Genomic DNA, 25,317 nt, shown 5'->3' on the forward strand with positions numbered 1-25,317 from the left:
AGCACAATCAAGCCGAAACCTGTAGGAAATGCAGTTTCATTAATGTAACAATTTCTTTCGTCTTCCCACCAGCACTGCTGATTCATCTGTTGCAACTGAAATAAGATTTTCTTTCAGGGACTCATTAGAAAGTCTCATTGATTCCATACAATATTTAATAATGTGCTACAAATACCTTCTTCATCAGTAACATTATTTAGCTCAACTATACCAAGGAAAATATTTGTGGTCGCTCTCACGTCAGGGAGTTTGATTTGTAATGAAATTATTAAAGATGATAATTGGCTAATTGTTGTGCTCCTATCAATAGTTAATGATATTTTTATCTTATCTTGATAACTGTTTTAATCACTTGCGTTTTTCATTTCTTCTGCTATGTGATTAATAATGTTAGGTCACTCATTTCCAGCCTATATCGACTCCATTAAGTCTTGCAGGTCAAATTTGGTGTCAAAATCACTGACAGGTTCAGACTTTTCTCGTGACTATAAGAGCACTGCAAAATACACTCTCCAGTCACATTAATATGACCATGTGTCAAATGCCTCAGGCCATGTTTTGCGGCACGGACCATTCCGAGACATGCAGGATAAGAGGTTCTAGCGGGTACCAATAGGGACATGGAGCAATGCCGATTGCAGTGGTGTAGCCAGCTGTGCTAGGATTCTTGGTTGAGGATCCAGGGCCAGAACAGTCTGATCGAGGTGGTCTGAAAGACTGTCGATTGGATTTTAATTTGTGAAGTTTGGTGGTCTAGGGAGTATGGCAAACTCATCTTAGTGGTCTTCAAACCCTGCACAATCACCGTGAGCTGTGGGACACATTGCATCAACCTGCAGGTAGATGTCATCCTATCAAGGGAAAACAAACTACATTTAGGGGTAGACATGGTTCCCAAGGATAGATGCATACTTGTGTTGATCCCATGTGCCTTCCAGAATGATGAGAGCTCTGCATTAGAATAAATATTTTCCACAATTATACATAAAATTACTTTTGGAAATACTGTGCACCATAAAATAAAATGACAAAACATAGTGGCTGGGATTTAACTCTATCAAGCATAGGCCACTCTCAAGACACAAAGGACATACATTTCAAACCACATTATGAATGTGCACAATCTTGTGTCAGTAGGCATGCAACTCTTTTAGATAAGGTACAATCTTATCAGCAGTGGACTTAGCGAGTGGCAGCCTCAACTATGCAATTAGTTATTAAAGTAAATACCAAAATTACAATTAAGGAAAGATACAGGGAGGGAGGAGGCTAAAGTGCAAAAGACATCTAGGATGAAAATCATATTGTCAGGTGTGTTGCTTGAGGGTTTCCCGACGGACATGTTGTATATATGGTTCTCGGGCGAGACGTCGGATGTCATAGTGAAAACTCCACAATATTTCGTCAGCGCAACTGGCCGACATCTTCAGGTGCGATGAACACACTGCTAAGGCAGGACCAGGGCTCCCCATTTATGCCCGTTTTAGGCAGGAAGTGCGCATGCGTGGAGGCGCCAAATTCGATGGCCAATAGCGACGATATAAACTGGGGTTCAATGCTTATTTGAAATGTACAGGATATGATGTACAGGATTATAATATAAATACTATGAATACATTAAACTGAATAAAACAGTACACTATGGTAACTGCTATAAAACCTAATTCGTAAGCCACACTGAAGACTAGAAACATCATGATACTTGGAAAAAAACACCATCATCCCCCTATGCCCGCTCCCTCTTCCCCAACCTCTTTTTTTTTTTTTAAAAAAAAAAAAAAACTCCCCTCCTACGTCCTCTAAGCTGCTCGTTACCGTTGAAGTATTACTTTGTTTAACTACCTGCTGCTTGTTGAATCGGTTCTCGCTGAAAAGTCATCTGCTCTAAAAATAATTTGAGTTTAGAAGTAACTGAGATGATCTGAAACCTGTTACCATAGTGTGTTGTTTTATTCACAATGTATTCATTGTACATAGTTGTGCGTATCATTTGCTAAACTTCCTTTTGGTAAGATTATGTGCATGGACGCACAGCTATGGATAAATACCTGGACAACGCCGGGTTTCTCTGCTAGTAGCAGATAAATTGCTCGTGTGTCATTGGATTGTTGCTGCTATTGTTGCCAAGAACTTTCTTGTTGTTTACCTTTCACTTCCAGAGATTTACTTTGTATATAGTTTCCATAAGTGCAAAGTGGTGTTTCTTTGAAGACTGAACACACTGTTGGAATTTGAATCTGAGAAAGTGTGTGTTTTTTGTTTACAAAATTCGAAACTCGCTTGATGAGAAGGTTTTTATTTGTACTGTTGCGAATGACAGTATTTGCGATGGTAGAAATATGGAAGAATAGCTTTGTAGCATGCTACATAACATGACTATGGAACCAGGAATTATGTTTTTGTGTGGAGCTATCAATCACCCTTGAAAGTATATTTCGTACAAAATATTTACATTTGCCGCTTCAGCTGTCACTGAGTGGTTCGTACTATGTACATAATGAAAGCTTCACCTTGTAATTAAATGGATGAGAAAAATTACTTCGTTTATCTAGATATAACAGTCGGAGACGAAAAAGGTCTGTAATTTGTTTTAAAAATAATATTGCACACATGATAGTATCATATGTCAAGACCTTTTAGTAGCATTTTTATTTTTATTTTTTTTTTTTTTGTTCAATTATAGTGGGACGAGTAGTTCTAGAGCTCTTCAAGAAAACTGCTCCGAAGACTGCTGAAAATTTTAGGGCGTTATGTACGGGAGAGAGAGGAATTGGCAGCACAGGCAAACCCTTGTGCTACAAGAATACAGTATTCCACAAGGCCATTAGCTTATTCATGATACAGGGAGGTGACACCACAAATTTTGATGGCACTGGAGGAGAAAGCATATATGGCTACGTCTTTGAGGATGAAACATTTGAAAGGAAGGTAACTGTAATTGCACTCTTGTATCCTGAAGATAGTTATACCACTTTTTTAAGTTCACATATGCCATTGTCAAAATTAGTACATATTATCATACAGTCAACAACCTCATCAATGGATGTAGAACGATTTAAGATATATGTCTTAGTTGGTTTTTATAGCTATAATAAAATACATTACATGTTGCTATATATCCTAGATATAAGCTTTTACCCTCCCAAAAAAATATGAATATGTCCAGATGGAAGGTTTGTTTGAACAATGCAGTGCTATACTTGGCTTGGTGTGATTGGAGGAAATCGGCCTATTCCCTTGTTTTGCCCAACATTTGAAGTAATTTCCCCTGCTAGCCATAAAGGAACGGGAATCTACAATGTAATGTGGGTTCCGAACTATTGTGTATCTTGGCATTTTCCGTATAAGCTATACAAATCATTGTGAGGTGAAATAAGCCCAAAACAAAATCCAGCTTGAATTGAAACTCTAAAGTTTTTTATTTGAGTCACACATTACTGTTTAAATCCACCAGCGTTCTTATTCAAAAATTGCTTCCTTTCTGTGTCATGGCACATTAACAGCTCTTTGTGTGATTTGTTTATGATCTGGTTTCCTCTCTTCAGACAGATGATGGGGAACCTGACCCATTTCACAATTTCTTAACTGTTGTTTAAGAGTTCTAAAATTGTTATGTGATCTCAAATGCCAGATAGTACTGTGCTATTGAGACCCATTATCAAATCCACACTCTTTCAACTTCAACAAAAAGTTATTTTTAGGATACTGAAACTTTGTTGCTCAAAGATCAATCTTATTGCCAAAATCTTCATTCACAAGATAATATTGCATTGCAGTGTATTATTTATAAGTTTGTAACAGCCACAATCATTTGTTCTGTTCCCTCATCAACTACCAGTGACATTATCTTAAAGATGCTGCTTCATGGCATCTTGCACTAAAGCATTAGGATAGTAAATAGTTCACATTTTTTCATGAGCAACATTAACAATCAAGCCAAGCACTTGGGTTTCAGATCATCAAAATCAGCATTTTTACAGTATTACTGAAGGGAAATTCAATTGTGTGACCTCTTTGGTTTGCAAGACTATCAGGAAGACTGTTGCATTAAAACTTGTAATATAATTAAAAAAAAAAAGACTGCTAATAGCTACCACAAGTTCAAAACCCCAGGTTTCAATGGGTGGCATCAGTTTTGGAGTACCAGTGTTCGTACCAAATAGCTTACTTTATCTGACACTACATATTGAAGATGGCTTTGAAAACTGAATTCCACAGATGCTGTTTCCATCAACTGACGCTAGTATGTTGCTTTATCTTCTTATTTAATCTAAAATAAAAAAAATAATAAAATAAAAAACACACAAGTAATTCCCACCTGACTGATATAGTAAAGTGCCTCCTCAGTGTTCGATATTTTTTGTTCTTGAAAGATTGTGTAGTTGTCGGAGGAACCAGATTTTAATGGTATGTGTCAGTATATTGATTTGTTCTCAGTCCTTCTAAATACATGCACAAGTAACCATCTTTTTGTAGCTGGCAACAGAAACTTCATATTGCCTTCTTAAATGTCCTAGCACATTTCAGAATGTGGAGAGAAAAATTCAGCTGAAGCCCCAACTCCTTTAAAATTACAAATCAACACATTCCACCTAAAGATCAAGAAGATGACAAGGAAATTACAAGTGGCATGAAGGAGCCTTCTTTTGGATCACCATATAACACCAAAATGTTGAGTAGTAACTGTAGACAGAATTCTGACTTGTAAGAACCACCAAGTACAATGTGTTTGTAGGAAATTGTATTCACTGCAAGCCAACTGGCATGGGTTGTGGAACCTCAGAAAATCTGTTGTAGCCTATGATACACTGCAGCAGAATGTCCATATTCTTTTTTATATGAGGCGATGGATCATGCCATACTAAACAAGTCAACACTGAAAATGAATTCTTAGACGTTCAACATAGAGAGGGGATGTTGAGTTCCAAAGAGGCACAACAAAAAGACAGCTATACATTTGAGCTTTTGACCACAAGGACTTCTTCAAAAGCAGAAATCATTTACACAAGTGCAAGTCAAACACACGTGACTATTGTTTATGGCTGCTGATGTAGTGGTCATGTGTGTCCAAGTTGTGCTTGTGAATGTCTCTACTTTGGAAAAAGGCCTTGTGGCTGAAAATCAAATGTATAGCAGTCTTTTTGTTGTGCCTATCTGCAACTCAACGTCTCCTCTATATGATGAGTAGCAGTCTATCCTTTTCATAACATTGTTGTTATTCTGTCCAGAATTTTCCATTATTTGAGTAATTGTCTTTCCTTATGATGTAACCCTTGCATTCATTATATGTGATTTTAAAAATGTGCTGGGATTTGAAGCTGCACCTCTGCTTTTCAATGAGCAGTGTGCTATGAGTAGCAGTATCAGAGCATGCCTCTTGAGCAGATGGTTCAAAACATGAATTTGTCAAGGGCTTTCCAATTTTTCCTCAGCAATTACTGTAAGATAGAGGATAACACAAACTCTTTGTTGCATCCATTCTCTTGGAGATGCAAGTCACACAGCACCATGGGAGAGACTGCGGATTTGGAAGGGAGTGAGAAAGGGAAACCTATTGTAAGTTGAAGCTTCGACTCAGACTGTGAGGTGCGCTCGGATGTCACAGTTGCCAGTTGGCCTACACTGACCATTGTCGTATTACACCTCTCTTAGCTGCGATCTGAATTAATCCATTTAGCTTTACAATTTACAGGAGCTTTTGAATTTCTCATTATGTTGTAAATTGTAACTGATTACAAGTTTGCTCGTGCAATTATATTTCTGTCGATGCCTTGGTTTCATTTGTCATCAAATTGTGAAGAGGAAGATTCTGCTAAAGGAATGAGTTCATTATGGTTAGCATCCATATTGAGAACAAATCAGATGGCATTGTTTGCACTGAGAACAATTTGTTCAGAATTTGCAAGAAAATTGCAAAGAGATCAGTGAAGTCAAGTTAATGGAAAATTGTGGACTCACTGACATTATTTAGCACAACTATGTTATCAGCCTTCATAAGTTTCAGAAAAACAAAATCAGCTTACATCTGCCTCTTGGAAATGTAGAACAAACAAAACGGAGGAGCAGGAGCAAGCAGAAGAACAGAGGAAGCGTATATAAGCAGAAAGGAGAATTATGTGGTGGTGAGAGGCAGGAGACTGCTCCAGAGCTCTGTTATGCAGTCAGTTTTGTAGCGTAACATAGAGTTTCATAGACACAGCTTTAAGATCAGCAATTTGTGGCTGCGTAGTTCTTGTAAGCATTGCACGCACAGATGTTATGTGAGATGTGGCAGCTAGATTTGGGAGAGCTAAGGCAGAAATGTCAAGGGACACCCAGCTACATGGATATAAGCCTCCTCACTCAAGGCTCAAGTCCAGGAGAAGCACCCCATGTATGGCAGGGGTCTAGCAGAGCTTCTCCCACATGATTCGGGGTCCACATTGGGCGTTCATATCCGCTGCCATCTCAGAGATTAGCAAATTGGAATACCAGATGCTTATGTTTACAGTTCAGATTTGACCCTGGCTGTCTCCTGCCATACAATGAAAAAGCTTTGACAACATTAAAAACACTACATAGGCTTAGGCTTGGAGTTGAGAGATGTAAGTCAGACATCAAGAAACTTATTTTTCTTCTTAGCTTTACATTCTCTGATTGTGGAGATGTATCTTGTTGTGCAGTTGCAATTTTGGTTACCAAATTACCAATTTAATATAATTTATACATCTGTATGTGGTATTTTATCTGTTACCTTTATTTTTGTTTGTAAATTATGTATTATTGCAACAATATTTTTGTACATAAACAATGTTCCTGGTTTTAGATTTTCCCATCTTAGGAAGATTTTTTAATATTTCTAGCGTATCATCTGGGTGGCATCGTACAGGAGGTGCGATATTTATGCAAGCTGACTTCTTATCACCTTCAGGTCTTGCTATTGACAATTGTCTTTCGCTGGGTGCCACCACTATATCAACTCCCGCCCCTCCTACCCCCCACCCCACTCACCTGCGGCATCTAGCCAGTGTACCTGGTGCAGTGGTGGGGGAAGGGTGTCACCGATGTCTTCAGTCCTGCTACTGCCACTGCTAGATGTGGATCTCTGCTGGCACGGCGACAGTGCGGCCTTGTCCTCTTCAGTGGACGTGACGGGCAGATTTCCATGCAGATTGCTACTGTGATCTGACTATGGTCAACAATGAGTCTCAGGTCTTGTTTAATTGAAAACTAGTCATTATTTACTAGTTCCTTCTGTAGTTGGATTTATATAGCCTCTTTTAAAATACAATCCCTGAAGGTATTAGTGCTGTTGTAATTTATGATGTGTCTGTTAGAGATGCAGTGCAACTTTGTTGACTGTTTGTTGTTTGTGTGGCATTTATACTCTGTGCATCTCTCCTGTACAGTCTGGGTAGCCTACATACATTTTCTCATACAGTCAAGGGTTGCTGGAGGCTCCTGGTTTCTGGAGTCCTAGGTCATCTTTGATGATCCCAACAAGGCTTTCATCTTGGCTGGTGGGTGGGACATACACATGACATTATGTTTCCGGAATATTCTACCAATTTTTGTTGATATGTTCTCACATGTATGACAAAAAGACATGCTGCCTAGACTTTACAGACTAGCTAAAGTCCACAAGGAAGGAATGACATTGTGCCCAGTTGTTAGCAACATCAGCGCACAAATGTGAATTAGCAAAGCACCTGATACTGATGCTCAGACTCTTGGTGGGGAAATGGCAGCACAACAGAACTTCTGACTGGGCCAAGGCGACCTGATGGTGAGCTTTGGTGTTGTGTGTCTCTTTACAAGGGTACCTCGAAGAGGCTTCGTAAACTTCATAACACCAGCACATACTTTTTATTCAACAGAAATTGTAATGAAGAAACAGATGGAGTGGTGATGGGTTGCCCACCATCACAAGTGGTGGTCCACTATGAAGAACTAATGGAATGGTGATGGGCTGCCCACTATCACAAATGGTGGTAAGTATGTTTATGGAGGCATTTGAAGAATAAACACTGAAGTCAGCAGTCTGAGTCCATGTGCTTTTTTCGATATGTAATTGATACCTTCGTAACTTGGCCAAAAGCTCGTCATCACCTTTAACACTTCCTGCAACAATAATTTGCTGCACAAAAACATCAAATTCACATTGCGGGTAGAAGAAGATAATCGACTTCCATTTGTGGATGTGCTCATCAATTGTCCGACACATACAGATTTGTACCTGCGTGCCTCTAACTGCCATGTACCTTAACAACGAGGAGGTGCCCTAGGTACACTAGTTCACAGAGCAAGCATAATCTCAGACCAAGACAGTGTAGCATCTGAATTGTGGCACCTGTAGACCATGTTCCATATGAACAGTTACAGCAGCGCCAGATACATTGCGCAGTAATATCAAAGAAGCAGAGGCCACAGCCTGCTGAGGTTCAAGGGGAACTTCTTGCGATGGTGATTACACCATACATCGGTAACTCATCAGCAAAACTCAGAAGAATACTGTAGGTACATAACATCAGGTGCATGTTCCACCCACCAGCCAAGGCAGAAGCCTTGTTGGGATCAAACAAGGATGGCCTAGAACTCAATAAACTGAGAGTCTATCGCATCACTTGCCATTGTGAAAAAATGTATGTAGGCCTCACACTGTGGATGGTACAGGAGAGACACACAGAGCATATGAGGGTAAAAGCCACACAGACAATCAACAATGGACAAATGCTGCTGTGGCAGAGCACTGCATCTCTCTCAGACATTTTGTGAGTTATGGCAGCACCAAGTTTTTGCAACAGTCCATTTTCATTCAAGGAAGGCATGGGACCCAGCCTTGTGCATGGTCAAAGCATAACAGCAATCTGATGATATCAAATTATGAACTGACAACATACTTTCCCCACCAATGTACCAGGTCCATGCCTGTAAATAGCCGGTTCTAGAGTTGGAGGTGGAGGAAAGTAGTGGTTATAAAGCTAGCACCCAGTGAAAGGCAATCAGTCGTTCGGAACATCTGAAGATGCAAGAAGTTGGCTTGTTGAAATATTGCAGTTACTTGACAAAGCCACCCAGCTGAATAACTGAGAAATATTCAAAATATGTTGGTCCTGATAAGAGCAGGTAAGAAGCTCACAATCAACGTCAGTCATCCATACCCAAGAGTGTTACTGCCGATGAAAAATTGTTTCACTGTGTTGATGTAGAAAAGGGAAAGAATGAGTGAACCTTAACAGTGAAAAGTATATATACCCATCCACAAAATAACAGTGATAATAATAATAAGACTTAAGAGCATTGAAATTATGGGGCAATACCTATTGTTAGGGCACACCCTTGGCAGCAAATGCAAGTTTGAATGTGAACGCCTCAGCTGTCACTGTGCTAAGCGGTCTCTGCAGCAATGTTGTGTTCAGTCGCAACCAATGTCCGTCAATGAACAAACTTACATCTTCTTCTAAAGTGGTGGCCTAGCAGCATAACTGTGTATGAAACATCAACACATCTGGCATTGGTGGATGACATTTACAACCAACTTATTACTCAAGACATCTCTACAACTCCCTGAAGTTTGTCAGTGTCAATTTGTTACACTCTGTATGTATTACTTTCTGTGAATGCAACCACACCTGCTGGCGTATATTTCCAATAAGTAGAACAGCTTGAAGCCACAATTAAAGAAAACTCACCGAATAAGAATATCAAATCAAGTGCTGTTGGAACATGCATGTTTTCATAGCATCATTACAACAGAAGTTATCAGGAACTTAGTTGAGATGTGATTCCACATACTCTAGATATTATTGCACTACCGGACTTCCACCTTTTCTATTCTCTATCTAACATGTTTTGAAAGAACTGCTTCAGTTATGAAGATGCTTACTAAATTTTATTTGCCTACTACTACTTCATCATCATCCTCATCATCATGATTTTGACAAATGTCTTCAAACATGGACCTAAGAAACTATGCCAGCATTGCAAGAGAAACAGAGCTAATCGTGAAGAATATATTACTAATTATTTACTGAACATTATGAATTTGAAGTTAAATAATAATAAGAAATTTTGTGTCAACATACTAAATATACATAGTCCTCGAAGTTTCTTAACACCATTTAAAATTTGTCTTGCTTGGATCTCTATGGGTAATACTTTTCAAACAATGGAAAATCCAGGATGGAATGTAACACACACGCACACGGCTGCAGCCTCTGGCAGCTGAAACAACACTGCGAGCAACAGCAGCAGTGCATGATGGGAGGTGCAACTGGGTGGGGTAAAGTGGAGGCTGGGGCAGGGAGAAGGGGGATAGCAGGATAGGGGTAGGGGAGAGTGATATGGTGATTAGTGAAGAAGGAGAGAAGTAAAAAGATTGAGTATGTTGGTGGAATGAGGGCAAAAATGCAGGAACAGTATATGGAAATGGGTTCTGGCTGAGGATAAGGAAATTTTTCTGTACTGACACAGATGGAAGGAGGAAGAATCCATGATGATGGAAAAAATGTGAAAAATTACGCCCGAAAAAATACACCCAGAAACTTGGGAAAAATCACGAGATGGAAGAAATGGATGAAAACGGGGAAGGGGAAACAAGATGAAATCTGAGGGAGTCAGCGATAGTGAAAGGCAAATACTCACTAAAATTGATGTGAAGTCACAATGAGATCAAAGAAAATATATAAATAATAAAAAATGAAAACAGAACCCAGTCCACATACTGTTTCTGCATTGTTGCTTGGCTTATGGAATTCCCCCAAATCGCCCTGCCATCAATTTACCCATCTCCGGCTGCAATTTACCCATCTCTGGCTGCAATTTACCCAACTCCGGCTGCCACCCCTCCTTCCACAGTGACCTCAATCTGTTCATATTCCACCAATCCTTAGTTGTGACCAACGTAGTCCTGCAAAACCATATCAACTAAGCCCACCCTCCTTGCAATACCTCCTCTCCATCTGTAAAATTCTCCTGCTATACAATCTCAAATTTCTGGAACCCATAACACACATGACTCTTGCCCTTCAGGAACTAGAGCAACATGCACAACGCCACCTCAAAAAAAAAAAAAAAAAAAAAAAAAAAAAAAAAAAAAAAAAAACCTCTCCAGCCTCCTTCCTTACTTCCTACTCCCACTTTGGAGTGCCACTGTCCACCACCTCTACAACGGCCTCCAAACCTCCCCCACGTCCCCTCATAGCTGACAAACCCTGCTTTGCAGACCTACTACATTTACCTTGCCCTTCAAAACTTTCTCCCACCACCACACAGAATCCAGAACCTAAACAGACCCAAAACACAGTCACAAACCTTTCCTCCAGAAGCCTTAGCTCCGCAGAAATATCAGTCCTTTCCCAAGGCCTCTCCTTTGGCCCCACTCCCAAATTCAATCATGCAGGACTTGTGAAAGACCTTCTCTCCTTCTCCTGCTCCTACAGTGGAAACACTTTTTTGCCACCAACTCTACCAATCAGGCTCAACCAAAGACCAATGTTGAACCCTGCCTGACTCAGTTCACTCCTCCATCTAACCGTGATCAACCCCCCACTGCCCCCAAATCATCCCCTGTTAACTTTCCAGAATTTCTTAACCTCGAACCTTGCCTCACCATCATTCCCCAAATCCCTCAATGTGCAAACTAACCTTACATCTGCAGAAAGAACCACAGTCCACCATCTAAAAACTAAGCCCAACCTTATGATCCTACTTGCGGACAAAGGCTCTACCACTGTTGTTTTGAACTGCAAAGATTACCTGGCAGAAGGACTCCACCTGCTGTCAGATACATCCAGCTACAAACCTTGCCACAGTGTGACCCCATTCCAGAAATCCAGCAGGGTCTCCAGTCTCTCCCCAAATCCTTTCCCCACACTCCTACCTTTTACATGCTTCCTAAAGTCCATAAACCCAACCACCCAAGATGCCCCATTGCGTCCAGTTGCTGTGCCCCCACTGAGAGCATCTCTGCTCTTGTAGACTAACACCTTCAGCCTATTACTCGGAACCTACCCTCCTATATAAAAGATACCAACCATTTCCTCCACCGACTCTCCACAGTTCCTGTCCCTTTATCGCATGGTGCCCATGCCACCTCCCTTTACTTTAACATCCCTAATTCCCATGGCCTTACCGCTGTTGAACACTACCTTTCCCAGCGTCTGATGGATTCCAAACTAACAACCTCCTTCCTAGTCACCATGACCAACTATATTGTCACCCACAATTACTTCTCCATTTCAGGCATTACCTATAAACCAACCCGAGGTACAGCTATTGGCACCCACGTGGAACAATCCTATGCCAACCTACTCATGGACCATCTAGAGGAATCCTTTCTAAACACCCAGAATTCTGAACCCTCACCTGGTTCAGATTCATTGATGACATCTTTGCAATCTGGATCGAGGGGGAGGACTCCCTATCCACATTCATTCAGAACCTCAACAGCTTCTGCCCCATTTGCTTAATCTGGTCCTACTCTAACCAACAAACCATCTTCCTAGATGTTGACCTCCACCTGAAGGATGGCTACATCAGTACCTCTGTGCGTATCAAACCTACAAACCACATGCAATTCCTCTGCTTCGCCAGCTGCCACCCTTTCCGTACCAAAATGTCCCTTGCATACAGCCTAGCCACCCGTGGTTGTCGCATCTGCAGTGACGAGCAGTTCCTCTTGAACTATACTGAGGATCTCACTGAGGCTTTCACAGACCGTAACTATCCTCCCAACATTCTACAAAAACAAATCTCCTGTGCCTTATCTTTCCGGTCGCCCACAATCTCCCAAAGTCTCACCGTCCGGTCACAGAGGAACATTTTTTCATATTTCAGTACCACCCAGGACTGGAGCAACTGGATTATATTCTCCACCAGGGTTTCGACTAACTCTTGTTGTGCCCTGAAATGAGAAACGGCCTGCCCACTATTTTTCCCACAGTGGTATCCCGCCGTCTACTGAACCTACACAATATACGCATCCATCCCTTCACAGTCCCTGCTCCCAACATCTTACGTCATGGCTTATATCCCTGTAATAGACCTAGATGCAAGACCTGTCCCATACATCCTCCCACCACCACCTACTCCAGTCTGATCACAAACATAGTCTATCCCATCAAAAGCAGGGCTGGCTACCTGTGATATCAGTCATGTAATCTACAAGCTAAGCTGCAACCACTGCACTGCATTCTATGAGGTCTTGACAACCAACAAGCTGTCTGTCCTTATGACTGGCCACTGACAAACTGTGGCCAAGAAACAAGTGGACTACCCTGTTGCTGAGCATGCTGCCCAACATGACATCCTTCTTTTCAATGACTGCTTCACAGCCTGTGCCATATACCCGACATTCCCATAACTCTCCTGGCCTCAACCTTTGTCATTTTCCTCACCCATCCAGCCTCTTCCCTGTTTACGTTCTGGTAATACTTTTCAAAATTTTAAAAACAGTGGTTTTTAGGTCAGGCCTATCATGACCTTATAAAACAAAACTACAGAAAAGAAATAACATCGAAGTGATACAGCTACTGTAAATTATATCCATTACTACCTGAAGACATGGGCTTAAAAGTCAAAACATAGAGTACAGTACCAATGTTTCATTGTTTTTAATATTTTTTGTTAAAATCAATATCTCCAGTATTTGTATTTCCTGACATTTATTCATAAGTCATTTGCAGTGTATGTCAGCTTCATATTGGTGTTCAATAATAGTGATTATATTAATAGCAAAAATGCTGCACCAGCTACAAAGAATGTTGTCTCTTATTGATACCTGATCGAATGAAATATACATAAATAAAAATAATAAATGGGTGTCTAATGCCCTCAGTACAGTTGGCTAATAACAAGAATTTTATGGAACATGCCCAAATTCTTATTTGTACCAAGATAGTTTAGAGAAGGTTTTTAACAATGTATGATTTAATATTTTATTTTTGAATATAGATGGGTGGTATTTCTCTTTCAGGCACGACTGTAGTGGTGGTACACCTAAGAAGGCAGGTGGTTGGTTGATGGACAGCAGCAGGAGGCATGAAAATTGTTATTTCCATTAAAACTGTTCATCTAAAATTGGGGAAACACACATATTGGAAATAGTTTTCCTAATCCCTTTCTGATGCATTAGAAGTTAGCATACAGTTCAGTTTACAGAGATGACCTTGTAATACATATATCGTGGTAGCCCTGGTCTTCATACCGCATATGACAATGGTGCATGCATGAGAGACTTCTTGACAGTGTTTACGTTGCATCCATAGATTGCAAACATATACCATTCCATTATAATTAAAAAAAAAAAAAAAAAAAAAAAAAAAAAAAAAGAGATTGCTTCAGTATCTCAATGGGTCAGGACTTAAAGGGTATTAATAAAACAGCAAAACTGTGTGTTCCTTTGTGTACTGGTATTTATTAGAAATTATTGAACTTTTCACAAAATGAAAGGTGTAGCACATCTAACATGACTCATTTTGTACAGCAAAACATTTGCGAATAGTTCTCAAGCAGTAATGGTCGGGTTAGGACAGTGAAATTGCCCGCTTCGAAAGGAGTAGAGAAGATTATTGATTTGGGGACTTCCACAAGGGTATGATGCCCTATGACAAGGGGTTGAGATTGGGACTTGCATGGGGACAGACTGTGATGTTGTGGAGGTTTGGTGGGTGATGGAACACCACTTTAGGACAGATGGAAACAATTTTGGGTATTATCAGGGCATTATGATAGATAATTACAGCCCTGACAAAGGATCTGGTTCAGCTGTCCCAGTCCAGGGTGATATTAAGTCACAAGGGGGTCTGCTCCTTTGTAGCTGATTCTTGGGGGATTTGGGGGGGAGGGGGGGGGGGGAGCGGGAGATATGGCATGGGGAATCTGTTTGCAGACTATGTTTGGCTGGAAGTGCCTGTCTGTGAAGACCTTTGTGTTATTTCAGGGTACTGGGCAAGGGAGTTTCTTGTCACTGCAGATATGTCATCCACGGGTGGCCAGGCTGTATGGAATTTTGGTGTGTGGAGGGAATGGCAACTATCAGTATGCCGGTACTGCTGGTGGTTATGGATGTAATGTGGACAGAGGTGTGGATGGAGCCATCAGAGAGGTGGAGGTTTTTGTCCAGAAAGGTGGCACGTTGGGTTGAGGAGGACCAGGTGAAGTGAATGGGAGAGGTGTTGAGGTTGTGAAGGAATGAGGGTAGGATGTCTTGCCCTCGAGCCCAGCTCATGAGGATATTATATCAATGAACCTGAACCAGCAAGGGTTTGGATGTTTTTGGAAGCTAGAAAGGTTGCCTCTTGATGGCCCATAAAGAGATTGGTGTAGGAGGCTGCCATGCAAATGCCCATGGCTGTGCTGCAGATTTGTTTGAATACCTTCCCTTCAAAGGAAACATATATTTGACGCCATGGGAAGCCTATCACTATCTACCAACATTGGGTTCAACTGTCTGTAGCAGTGCATCGATGCGATGAACATTAGTTGTGGGGAGAAGTGGAACAAATGGATGGTGGATGAAACTGAACATGAATTCAAGCCAAAGGGAGCTATAAATGACCTACAATCAAACAAATTTGTCAGTGGATAAAACAGTCATGGTCTAGAGTAAGAGGATACATTATTGTTAAGTCTCTCAAGAAATTTGAGATAAGTAACGCTCTCGATGGTAATGAAGACTATCTTATGTATGCAGAGGACAACGATGATGACGAAGAAGGAGATGAAGAAGAAAGTGCAGATGACAATTTTCAGGACTTTCAAAGGTCAGTTCGGTTGTATAAACTAAGGACTTTTTTAATTTGGCTTTGCAATCTAACAATAAAAATGGTAAAATACTTAAAAATTAAGGTGTGTCTTGTAGTCTGTACCATCTTATAGTCCGTAAAATCCGGTATGTGTGAGGATATAGTTGGTAAGGTGAACAAGGAATGAGGTAGTGGGTTTGGAGTCTGAAGAATGTTGGTAATGGTAGTATTCGACAGCAGTGAAGCCGTGTGCACAAGGGATATTGGTGTAGAGGGAGGTGGTGTCAACAGTGACAAGTAGGTATTCTGGAGCTAAAGAGGTGGGGGTGGTGAACAGTCGGTGAAGGAAGTGGTTAGCATCTTTGATTAGTGGAGGCATTGGTCAACAACAACAGAAAGCCTTTCATGGGGAACAGAATAGACAGCTACAATGGAGTGTCCAGGATTGATAAGTTGGTGGATTTTGGGCAGCTTGTAGACAGTGGGTGTGGGGGATGTAATTGGGATGAGGAGGGAGATGGATTTGGGGGAAAAGGTGCTGGGAAGAGCCTTTGAGCAATAAATGGAGGTTATGTTGGTCTTCAGGGGTGGGATCACTATGGCAGAGCTTGTAGATGGAGGAATTGGACAGTTGGCAGAAGCCTTCTGCCAGAAGTCACTGCAGTCCATCACAATGGTGGAGCCTTTGTGTACTGGGAGGATGATTTAAGTCGGGATTTGTTTTGAGGCTGTGCATGGCTGTCCTTTCTTCTGCTGAAAGGCTAGTGTGCTTAGCAAGTTATCTGACCAAGGAGAATGAGGCCAAATCAGATGTAATTAATTCCTGGAAGGTTTCCATAGAGTGGTGAGATGGGAGGGTCATGGTTGGTTGGTGGTATGAACAGGGAGAGGCAAGGTTCAATGTTGGGATTATGTTACCTTTGGTTTGAGAGATTGGTGGCAAACAAGTTTTTCCTCCAGAGGAGGAGAGTAGGAATTTGACAAGTCCAACATGTCTAAACTTGGGTGTGTGGCTTTTGGATAGGACTGAAACTTCTGTGGAGCCGAGCTGTTTGGTTGAGAGGTTAACAACAGTTTTACAAATGTTTTGGGGTTCTGGATTTTGTGGGATGTTGGGAGGAAGTTTCGGATGATGAAGTAAGTTTAAAAAGTCAGATATGCGTGGTCTGGGTGCTACGAGGAGATGACAGTGGGTATCACTGTGAGCAGGATAGTTGTTGATGGATAGTGGTGACCCAAGGTGGCAATATGTGATCAATAGGCCGGACAGTTTGTAGAAGAAATACCTGGAATGCTCTCCCAATTATTGGAGTGCAAGGGTTTCAGTTTCAGGAATGTTTTGTATGTAGAAGGATTACACAGTAACAGTATCTCGCAGAGGGAGTAGGCATCCTAGAACCACTTCTACAGTGACAAGAAGTCACTTGCCCAATCCTCCTCCCACCTCCAAGGATCAGCTACAAAGGAGCCCCTCATTGTCAGCCGATATCACCCTGGATTGGAACAAGTGAACTATATCCTTCATCAGGGCTTTGATTATCTATCATCATGTCCTGAAATAAAGGACACCCTTCCCAAGATCCTTCCCTCCTAAAGTGGTGTTCCGTCACGCATCAAACATACACAACATCCTAGTCCATCCCTATGCCACAGGTCTCAGGTCCCTGAGGAAGACCATGGTGCAAGACATGTCCTATCCATTCACACAGCACTTCTTACTCCAGCCCTGCCACGGGCTTAACTCCACCCATCATTTCATATACCAACTCTGCTGCAAACACTGCATAGTTCTTTATGTTGGTATGACTAGCAACCAGTAGTCCACCAGAATGAATGGCCACTGCAAAGCATTCGCTAAGAACAAAGTTGAGCACCTAATGGCACAACCTGCAGCTGAGCATAACATGCTCAATTTCAGTGGCTGCTTTGTGACCCGGCTCCTCTGAACTACACAGATGGAAATTACCCTTACGACAAATGCTATGCTCCTGTAATCGTCCAGGCCTCAATCTCTGGTAACTCACCATCCCCACAACCTCCTCCCAACAGTTTCCCCTTCCTCTGTTGCTAGCAAATCAGCTGTCTCCCTCTGAGCCAAACGTGACTGACCCCCAACCTCCTCTCCTGCTCTGACCAGTCTCTGGCTCTACCCAACTCACCTGACACAACCCCCAACTCAACCTAGTCCATCTGCTGAACCGCAGCATCGGCATTGTGTGTCCAGTTGGCACCATTTAGATGCTTAGCCAAGTGCACGTGTGTGTGTGTGTGTGTGTGTGTGTGTGTGTGTGTGTGTGTATTTGTACTCTATCTCACAAATGGATTACTCCAAAAGCCAACAAGCTGTCTTTCTGTTTTTGTGTATGCCTGTTGATAACGCTTCTGCTTTTTCGTGAGTAGTCTCCTGTACTCTACGGTTTTTAATAACCATTTGAGGCCAGGTTCGTTCTTACCAAGTCTATGCAATTGATCCGTACAAGTCAATAATATAAGGCTGAGAATTGTCAATGAAACATGCAAATACATAGTCAAGAAAGAAATGACCACAATCAAAGTTCAGTAGTGAAAGTCAGTCTTATATACATCGTGTGCAGATATGATCCAATCACCAACACGAAAAGTAAATAGAGAAGTGTTAGAGAGCAGCAGTGCTGTCCCCTGTATGCTAGCTTCGGGTATTGGGTTGTGCCAATGTGACCAGCTTCGTGGGTTGTGGTCTCATCAGCCATCCACGCCGTGATGTTGATAACACTATCGTCGCTGACTGTATTGGGTCCATCTTCATGTTTTTAGAGGGCAGTTGTAGAATCACTCTGGATTGGATATAAGATACAGTACCATTAATAAAAGTGTGTCCTTTCATTTAGTGTCAGTAAAACAGAATCTATGAAGTTACAAATATTAATATTTTATTGATTTAGTGTACATGTGAAACTGAAACAAAGAAATTGGTAGTGAAAAAATGTTTTTCATTTATCGCATCACTCAGTGGAAATTGCACAGTGAGGATGGGTGCCATTGGAAAGCGAGATTTTTTCCCTCTGATTATAAATATTGGTAACATTGAATTGTCAGCGTCCAAAACTAAAGCTGTGGCCAAGCGGTTCTAGGCACTTCGGTCCAGAACTGCACTGCTGCTACGGTAGCAGGTTCGAATCCTGCCTCAGGTATGGTTAAATCTAGGGGACTTATGACCTCAGATGTTAAGTCCCATAGTGCTTAGAGCCAGCCCAAAACTAAACAAAAATATTATTTTGAGGATTTAAATTTCAATATTGTATTATCAGTGCTCAAAAAAATCATTTTGAACAATGATAATTCAGCAGTACCAAAATTTATAAACAGAGAAAATTTTCTAAGTTTGCAGCAGCACCTCTTCACATTGTACAATGTTGGTTGATTCATATCATAGTTTAAACACATTTTTCATCACAAATTTCATTGCTTAATGCCCGAGAAACATGTCATAAGCAGTCCTTTATGGAAAGATTATTCAGAGACTGCAACTTGTCACAGTTTTGTATTAATTGGCTTAAATTATTTAATATTGCAATACATTTTATGGTATAACTTCATCATCAGGATAAATAGCAATACAAAAACATTTAATTAATGGTGTGCTTCCAGGTGTTCTGCCGAGATTTGTTTCCATTTTATACATAACAATCATCCCGAGAAAATGCGAGAGATCAAAAAGATTTAATTTAAAGAGGTAGTTATCTTCTTTATTGGCATGTGCTGTGACGTGCTGTTTTTATCAGAGATGGCTGTTTTCGTGTAACATATTCACTTTCATCCATTGCTTTTACTGAATGAGTCTTGTCTTTGACTGTTTACAAACTGATAAAGGACACTTATATTGTTTAATATAGCAAACATGACTGTGCAGGAAAAACAGCCAGCATGGCTTTAAATTGTAATTAATCACTCCTGGTTTTGATAAATAGCTTTTCACTGACTCCATACTTATTCCCCATGACATTGTATTATTGTATTTCGCACCATTGTTTTCATAATTTCCATTTTCTCTACCTATGATGAGTGTAAAATAATGATATGAACATGATGTTATTAGTATTATTGTGTACTGAAGCTATTGTCACCATTTAGAAAAATCTTGATCATATCACCACAAAATATCTGTGACTTCATTCCATGGGTAAAATAGAACAGTTTGCAGACTTATTTTGTTATTTAGTATTTACACTGTTTGTGACCAGTGAGTAACACAGAATCTGCATAGTGATTGAGTTCTGTTGAGATACCTTTGTAGTCAGTTGATGAGTCAATTTGTATTTCCTGAAAGACTAGTACCCTTTTATAAAATTTGAGATAAGACAGTGAATCTAGATACAGATCCATCGCCATCCTTCCTACATTATCAGAAGTTTTTAAGACAGTAACTTATAAGAGGACATTGAACCACTTTTCTGACAAACTTTTAACAGTTGCTCAATCTGCCTGTTGTAAAGGGTTCTTGACAAACCTTAGTTCTTGCAGAACTCAACAAATAAAAAAAATGCAGTCACATTAATAAAATGATATCAGAGGAATAAAACTAAATTATCTAACATAATTTGCGTACTTTCACTGAATTTTGATGTATGGGGTAGTGTGAGTAAGGCATGTTTTTTTTTTTTTTTTACAGAACTGTGCGATAAAAATGATGTGTAAAGCCGATAACTGAACAACTTGCAGAAGCCTCTCCATTGAGTTTTGGATTCTTGCTCTCATATCCCAATACATTTACTCCGTATTTGTGGTTGACAAGAGTGAATTTTTATCAAACTGTGAAACTGACAACCACAATACTATAAGCAGAATTAATTTACATATTTGCAGTCTAGGGTTTATAATGCAGTTCTGGTGCAAAAGTCTGCAACACGTTCCTAGTATTCATTAGATGGGAAACAGGACAGGACATCCCAAGACATTTTAAAACAAAATAATGCCTTATTAGTCACTCCTCCTACACTTTTCAGAATATTTGGCCCCAGGAATTCAAATGTCATTTATAATGTTGTATGAACTAGTAGACAAAATAACAGCTCAGTAGTGTGAGATGAAGAGCAGTGACTCTTTATGAAAGTAGCTGCTTTTCTCCGTATACTGTACATCATATAATCTAGAAGTAATTGCAATAATTATCAATGTAAATAGATTATTAATAATCAGAATCAGTTGTCAGTATGCTTTACAGAAATATCCTGGAAGCTGAAGCAGGTTAATGTATAACTTGATTCTTTCCATGTCCAGAAAGTATACTTTCATGATGAGTCTTATAGAACGCAGTGTTTGAGTGAGTGAACTAAAAACCTTTAAATATCAGTACTTGATGAAAGACCTTAGTTGCGCAGAACATATTGTGCAGCTAACATTGTAATAAAGCAATGTCTGTTTTACTTTGTTGCAGCATTCGGGGCCAGGTGTATTGAGCATGGCAAATGCTGGTCCCAACACCAATGGGTCACAGTTTTTTATCACTGTTGTAGCTTGCCCACACCTTGATGAGAAAAATGTTGCTTTTGGTGAGGTCAGAGCAGGAATGGGTGTTGTTAAGTGTGTTGCTGAACAGCCCACTGATGAGAATGACCGTCCACTGAAGGTGGGATCATGTACATTCCCAGTTATTAAAATAATTTAACTGTGTGTGTGTGTGTTTCAATCAAACTGTGTTTCTATTGATGCATGACATATTCAAAAATTAATTTATTTTGAACTTTCTATTATTGATCCTACTCAATACTATATATTAGAAATATTTTAAGGTACTAAACTAATAATTATAATGATGCTGTTATGGGAAACAGACAATAGAAAATATGAAGATTTCAGTTCCATTTACTGTAGCAGGAAATTATGCTGTAGAAAAACAGAAGATGAGGGGCCACACACAAATTAGGGCAGTAACTCAAAGAACGTGGGTGACAGAACGACCATGGCCAAGAATGTATCTTTAAGTATAATACAATTACCTTAGAAATGACACAAGGTTAGAGAAGGGAAGACAGTTATTTGGGTAAAGGTCAATGTTAAAGCTAAGCAATGGAGTCACAGAGAAGAAAGCAATGAAGTATGAAAGTCACACTTTCCTAATCTTGAATATTAGACTCACCAAGTAAATCCACATAAACACTTTCCCTAACAGCAACATGTGCTCCTCTATGTTTTTTGCAAGGACAGTTATGGCATCTAAATACATAGTACATTGTCTAGATGTCATTCTCTGCAATACTCTGTCTCTGAGGAGCTAGAATGTGGTTGGTGTGTTTTTTAATCAAACTCCCATTGTTTAATGGTGGGTTACTATTCTCATCCCGTTTCCACCTATCGTGCCGCCTGCTAGAGCTGTCTGCAACCCCATTCCAGATGCCATACAGGCCCGCATTTCCTGCATTGCGTTTCACAGAATTCCCGCTGTATGAGGCCCATCCGTCCACAACTGTAACATCGAATTCCTGCGATAAACGTGCCCTTCCTGTCATGAACTTGGATCACCGGGTTTATCTCTTTTAATGCTGTCGCACTCAGCTGTGTTCTCTTTGCTTCACCTAAGTTCTTACAAAATGCTGCCAATACTTTTCTTGACAGGTCGCATGGTGATTCCCACAAAATTGCATCCCATCAGGGCAACACAATAGGGCATAAAATATTGCAGACACACTGTTGTGCTGTAAGGATTGCACAGATGACAACCAAAGATGTCCTGCCACGGAAAGAAATGGCACCCCAGACTATCACTCCTGGTGGTCGACAGTATGGCGTGTGGTATTCAGGCTGGTATCCCAGATCTGTCCAGGGCATGTCCATGCACGTCTTTGGCCTGGAATCTCATTGACTGTAGTAGAACTATCTTCAGCGATGAGTCCTGCTTTGAACTGAGCCCTGATGAGCAGCGAAGACACGTCTGGAGACACCCTGGACAGAGGTGGGTATCTTAGACTGTAGAAAGCTGTCGGCACATGAACCGTGCATCCGAGCGTTGAGCGTGCCGAGTTTCTGACGTCATAGCATGGAATAGCACGCTCGGGAGTCTTTCAGAACGTGCAGAGCAATATCTGGCATGTCAGATATTCTGAGCGTGCGTCTGAGCGTTGACCAATGAGATGGCACAACGCCACCTACGTCACAAGCACGCCGTCTCCCTTCAGTACAGAATTGTGATGCGCCATATTGGCATTCATTTCAAGCCTATATGTATATATGCCGTTTCTGAGCACCAGCAAATTGAGAATCGCTGGAAAACCTGTTGTTAACTGTGTGATTCGTTCCAATAAAATAATGATAAACATCATATTCGTGGCAAAAGAATTATTGTAACTTGCGTATTATGAGAGTAGGCAATTTGAAGGCAGCGACACACTGAAGATCCACCCAAAACTTATTGTTCTTGGTACAATTTGTTATAATTAAATTTGAATTAGTAACATATCTACAATTAAGGTTTCCAGTACGGGGTAAACGTACTATGATTACATGTAAGATGTGTGATGTTGGTTCAGCGTAAAGAGTACAGTCACTGTCCTGAAAAGAGTGGATAATTAGGGGCGGTGGTTCACGCCTTGGCACTGCCAATTTTTTTTTTCCTAACATTCGCGTTTTTATTAAGTTCTGATGCTTTATTATCAGTTTAATATAAATATATACTATAATACTTGATGTTATGTAAATATAAGTTCACCTTTTCTTGAGGGAGGACTTTGTTCGATTGGATTAATCTACAGGACAGCTTGCGCTACTTGAATAAAGATATTTTGCTCCTTTTTCTTTTACGCTTCGTAATTCACATGTTGCAAAGATTCTGCTACTGGGTAGGAACAGTGATCAAGTAAGACTGACCTTGGGGTTTTACTAAAATGTGAGAATGATGAAATAATGTTTATCTTATGTGGAGAAGTATTGCAAATTTGTAATGCTCTGTTTGTAATGGAACTTTTATAAGCCTGTGTCCTTATTGATTGGACATGTTACTATCCTTTACGTGGACGATGGAGGAAATGTGCGTTTTAATAGAGCTAGTGTGGGAATTTTACGTGTGCACGTTGAGTAAACAGTGTGATTTACGAACTAGAAACATCCCTCAACTGCCGCTGGAGTGCGTTGCGATCACATATGCCTCGTTGGGGCCCACGTACTGTATGCACAAGTCGCATCATTCCTGAGTTGACAGCAGCACGTTGAACTAGGCACGCTCAACGTTAACGTTCGACAGCACGGTCCGTGTGCCGACGGCTTAAGGAGTGTTCAAATGAAAAGGTTTGAAGCGACATAACAACCAACTGGTTGAAATTTTGAAATGCTGCTTTGGGATAACGTAGTGAGACGTGTAGGGACACAAATGTAGTGTCCGGCATGGATCTGTGTGTCAACACCTCTTTGTAAAAAAATTGAGAGCTGTGCCACCAGCAAGGAAGGTTATGCTCACAGTCTTTTTCAGTGTTTGAGATGGCTAGTGATCCTCATTGAATCAAATTCCTCACAAAAAACAATTAATAGTTATGTGTATTCTGAGACACACTGTAACTTATGCCAGTCCATCAAGAGTAAAGGGCCTGGGCCGCTCTTGGAGGGAGTGATTCTGCTACATGATAACATACGTCCACATGTCTGCAAGGTCAAACAAATGTAATGCAAAAGCTCAAGTGGAAGCAGCTTGATCATCCACCCCACACCCCTGGTTTGTCACACTGCAATTTCCGAGTGCCTGGTCCACTAAAAAAAAAAAAAATCTCAAAGGTAAGTGCTTCAGCTCGGATGATGAACTGAAGGACACATGGAGGACTGATTCCTGTCACAGCCACAGGAATTCTGGGAACAGGGAATCCTTTAGCACATGAAACAGTGGGATATTTATGACCAGACCTCTGGTGATTATTTTTTAATTAAATTTTCAGCTATATCCACAGTGTTGTTTCACACCTTTTTTTCTGAACACCCCTTATATTCCCTCTGGCCGAGTGTGTTATTACAGGAGACAGGCTTCCATCACATGCTTGGCTGTGGAAACAGCATTTTGCTACACTGTGTAGCAACCTGGTCTGCTACAGATGGCAGGACATCACATTGCAGGGTGCTGTAGCACTATTGCAGAGCCCTGCTGTAGAATTCTGTGGTTGTGAAGACCTGTGTAAAGGCCATGCTGCAACAGCAGGCCTCAGTTGCCACATACACTGCGGCCCGTTCCTCACACTCTTGTATGTTGGACATTGAATTAGACATTCCTAGGTCTTGGAAAGAAGTATGAAGAAATCGTTGCATTAAGCAACTGAGACAGCTGTATTAGTAGAATCTGTTCACACAGCTGCCACCTACTGAAACTTTACAGAGTAATCGCATGGCATCAGTTAAACAATTCGGATACCTTTGCTTGACATCTGCTTTGCAGATAGATATTGCAGTTTTTGCATGACAGAAAGACGCTCTTTTTTTCTGATAAGCCACAGATAGTTCCTATCACTATTCTTTCATTGTCCCTTATGAAATAACCTTAGTCATTTCGTAAATTGTTATTTCTCTGAGAAAAGACTGCAGTGTATTGTTCACGTACGAATCACAACTTAACGGTTGGCTGGTAAAAGATTATGTAAATGAG

General features: G+C 40.7%; 1 protein-coding gene across 2 annotated transcripts in view; it reads left to right on the forward strand.

The window, feature by feature from the left end:
- Nucleotides 1–2,207: 2,207 nt before the first annotated feature.
- The window catches only part of LOC126199023 (peptidyl-prolyl cis-trans isomerase D), a 39,787-nt gene continuing 16,677 nt past the window's right edge, over nucleotides 2,208–25,317 (forward strand). Inside the window, exons 1-3 of one of the 2 annotated variants that reach the window (XM_049935719.1) lie at nucleotides 2,208–2,576; nucleotides 2,684–2,928; nucleotides 21,139–21,330. In XM_049935719.1, the coding sequence (XP_049791676.1) occupies nucleotides 2,522–2,576; nucleotides 2,684–2,928; nucleotides 21,139–21,330 (492 nt within the window). In that variant the 5' untranslated portion in view covers nucleotides 2,208–2,521. Of the gene's footprint in view, nucleotides 2,577–2,683; nucleotides 2,929–7,854; nucleotides 7,971–21,138; nucleotides 21,331–25,317 lie in introns of those variants that run through there. The other variant, XM_049935720.1, reaches the window with a different exon arrangement.

This window comes from Schistocerca nitens, chromosome 8, assembly GCF_023898315.1.
Source record: "Schistocerca nitens isolate TAMUIC-IGC-003100 chromosome 8, iqSchNite1.1, whole genome shotgun sequence".
Classification (NCBI taxonomy): Eukaryota; Metazoa; Arthropoda; class Insecta; order Orthoptera; family Acrididae; genus Schistocerca; species Schistocerca nitens.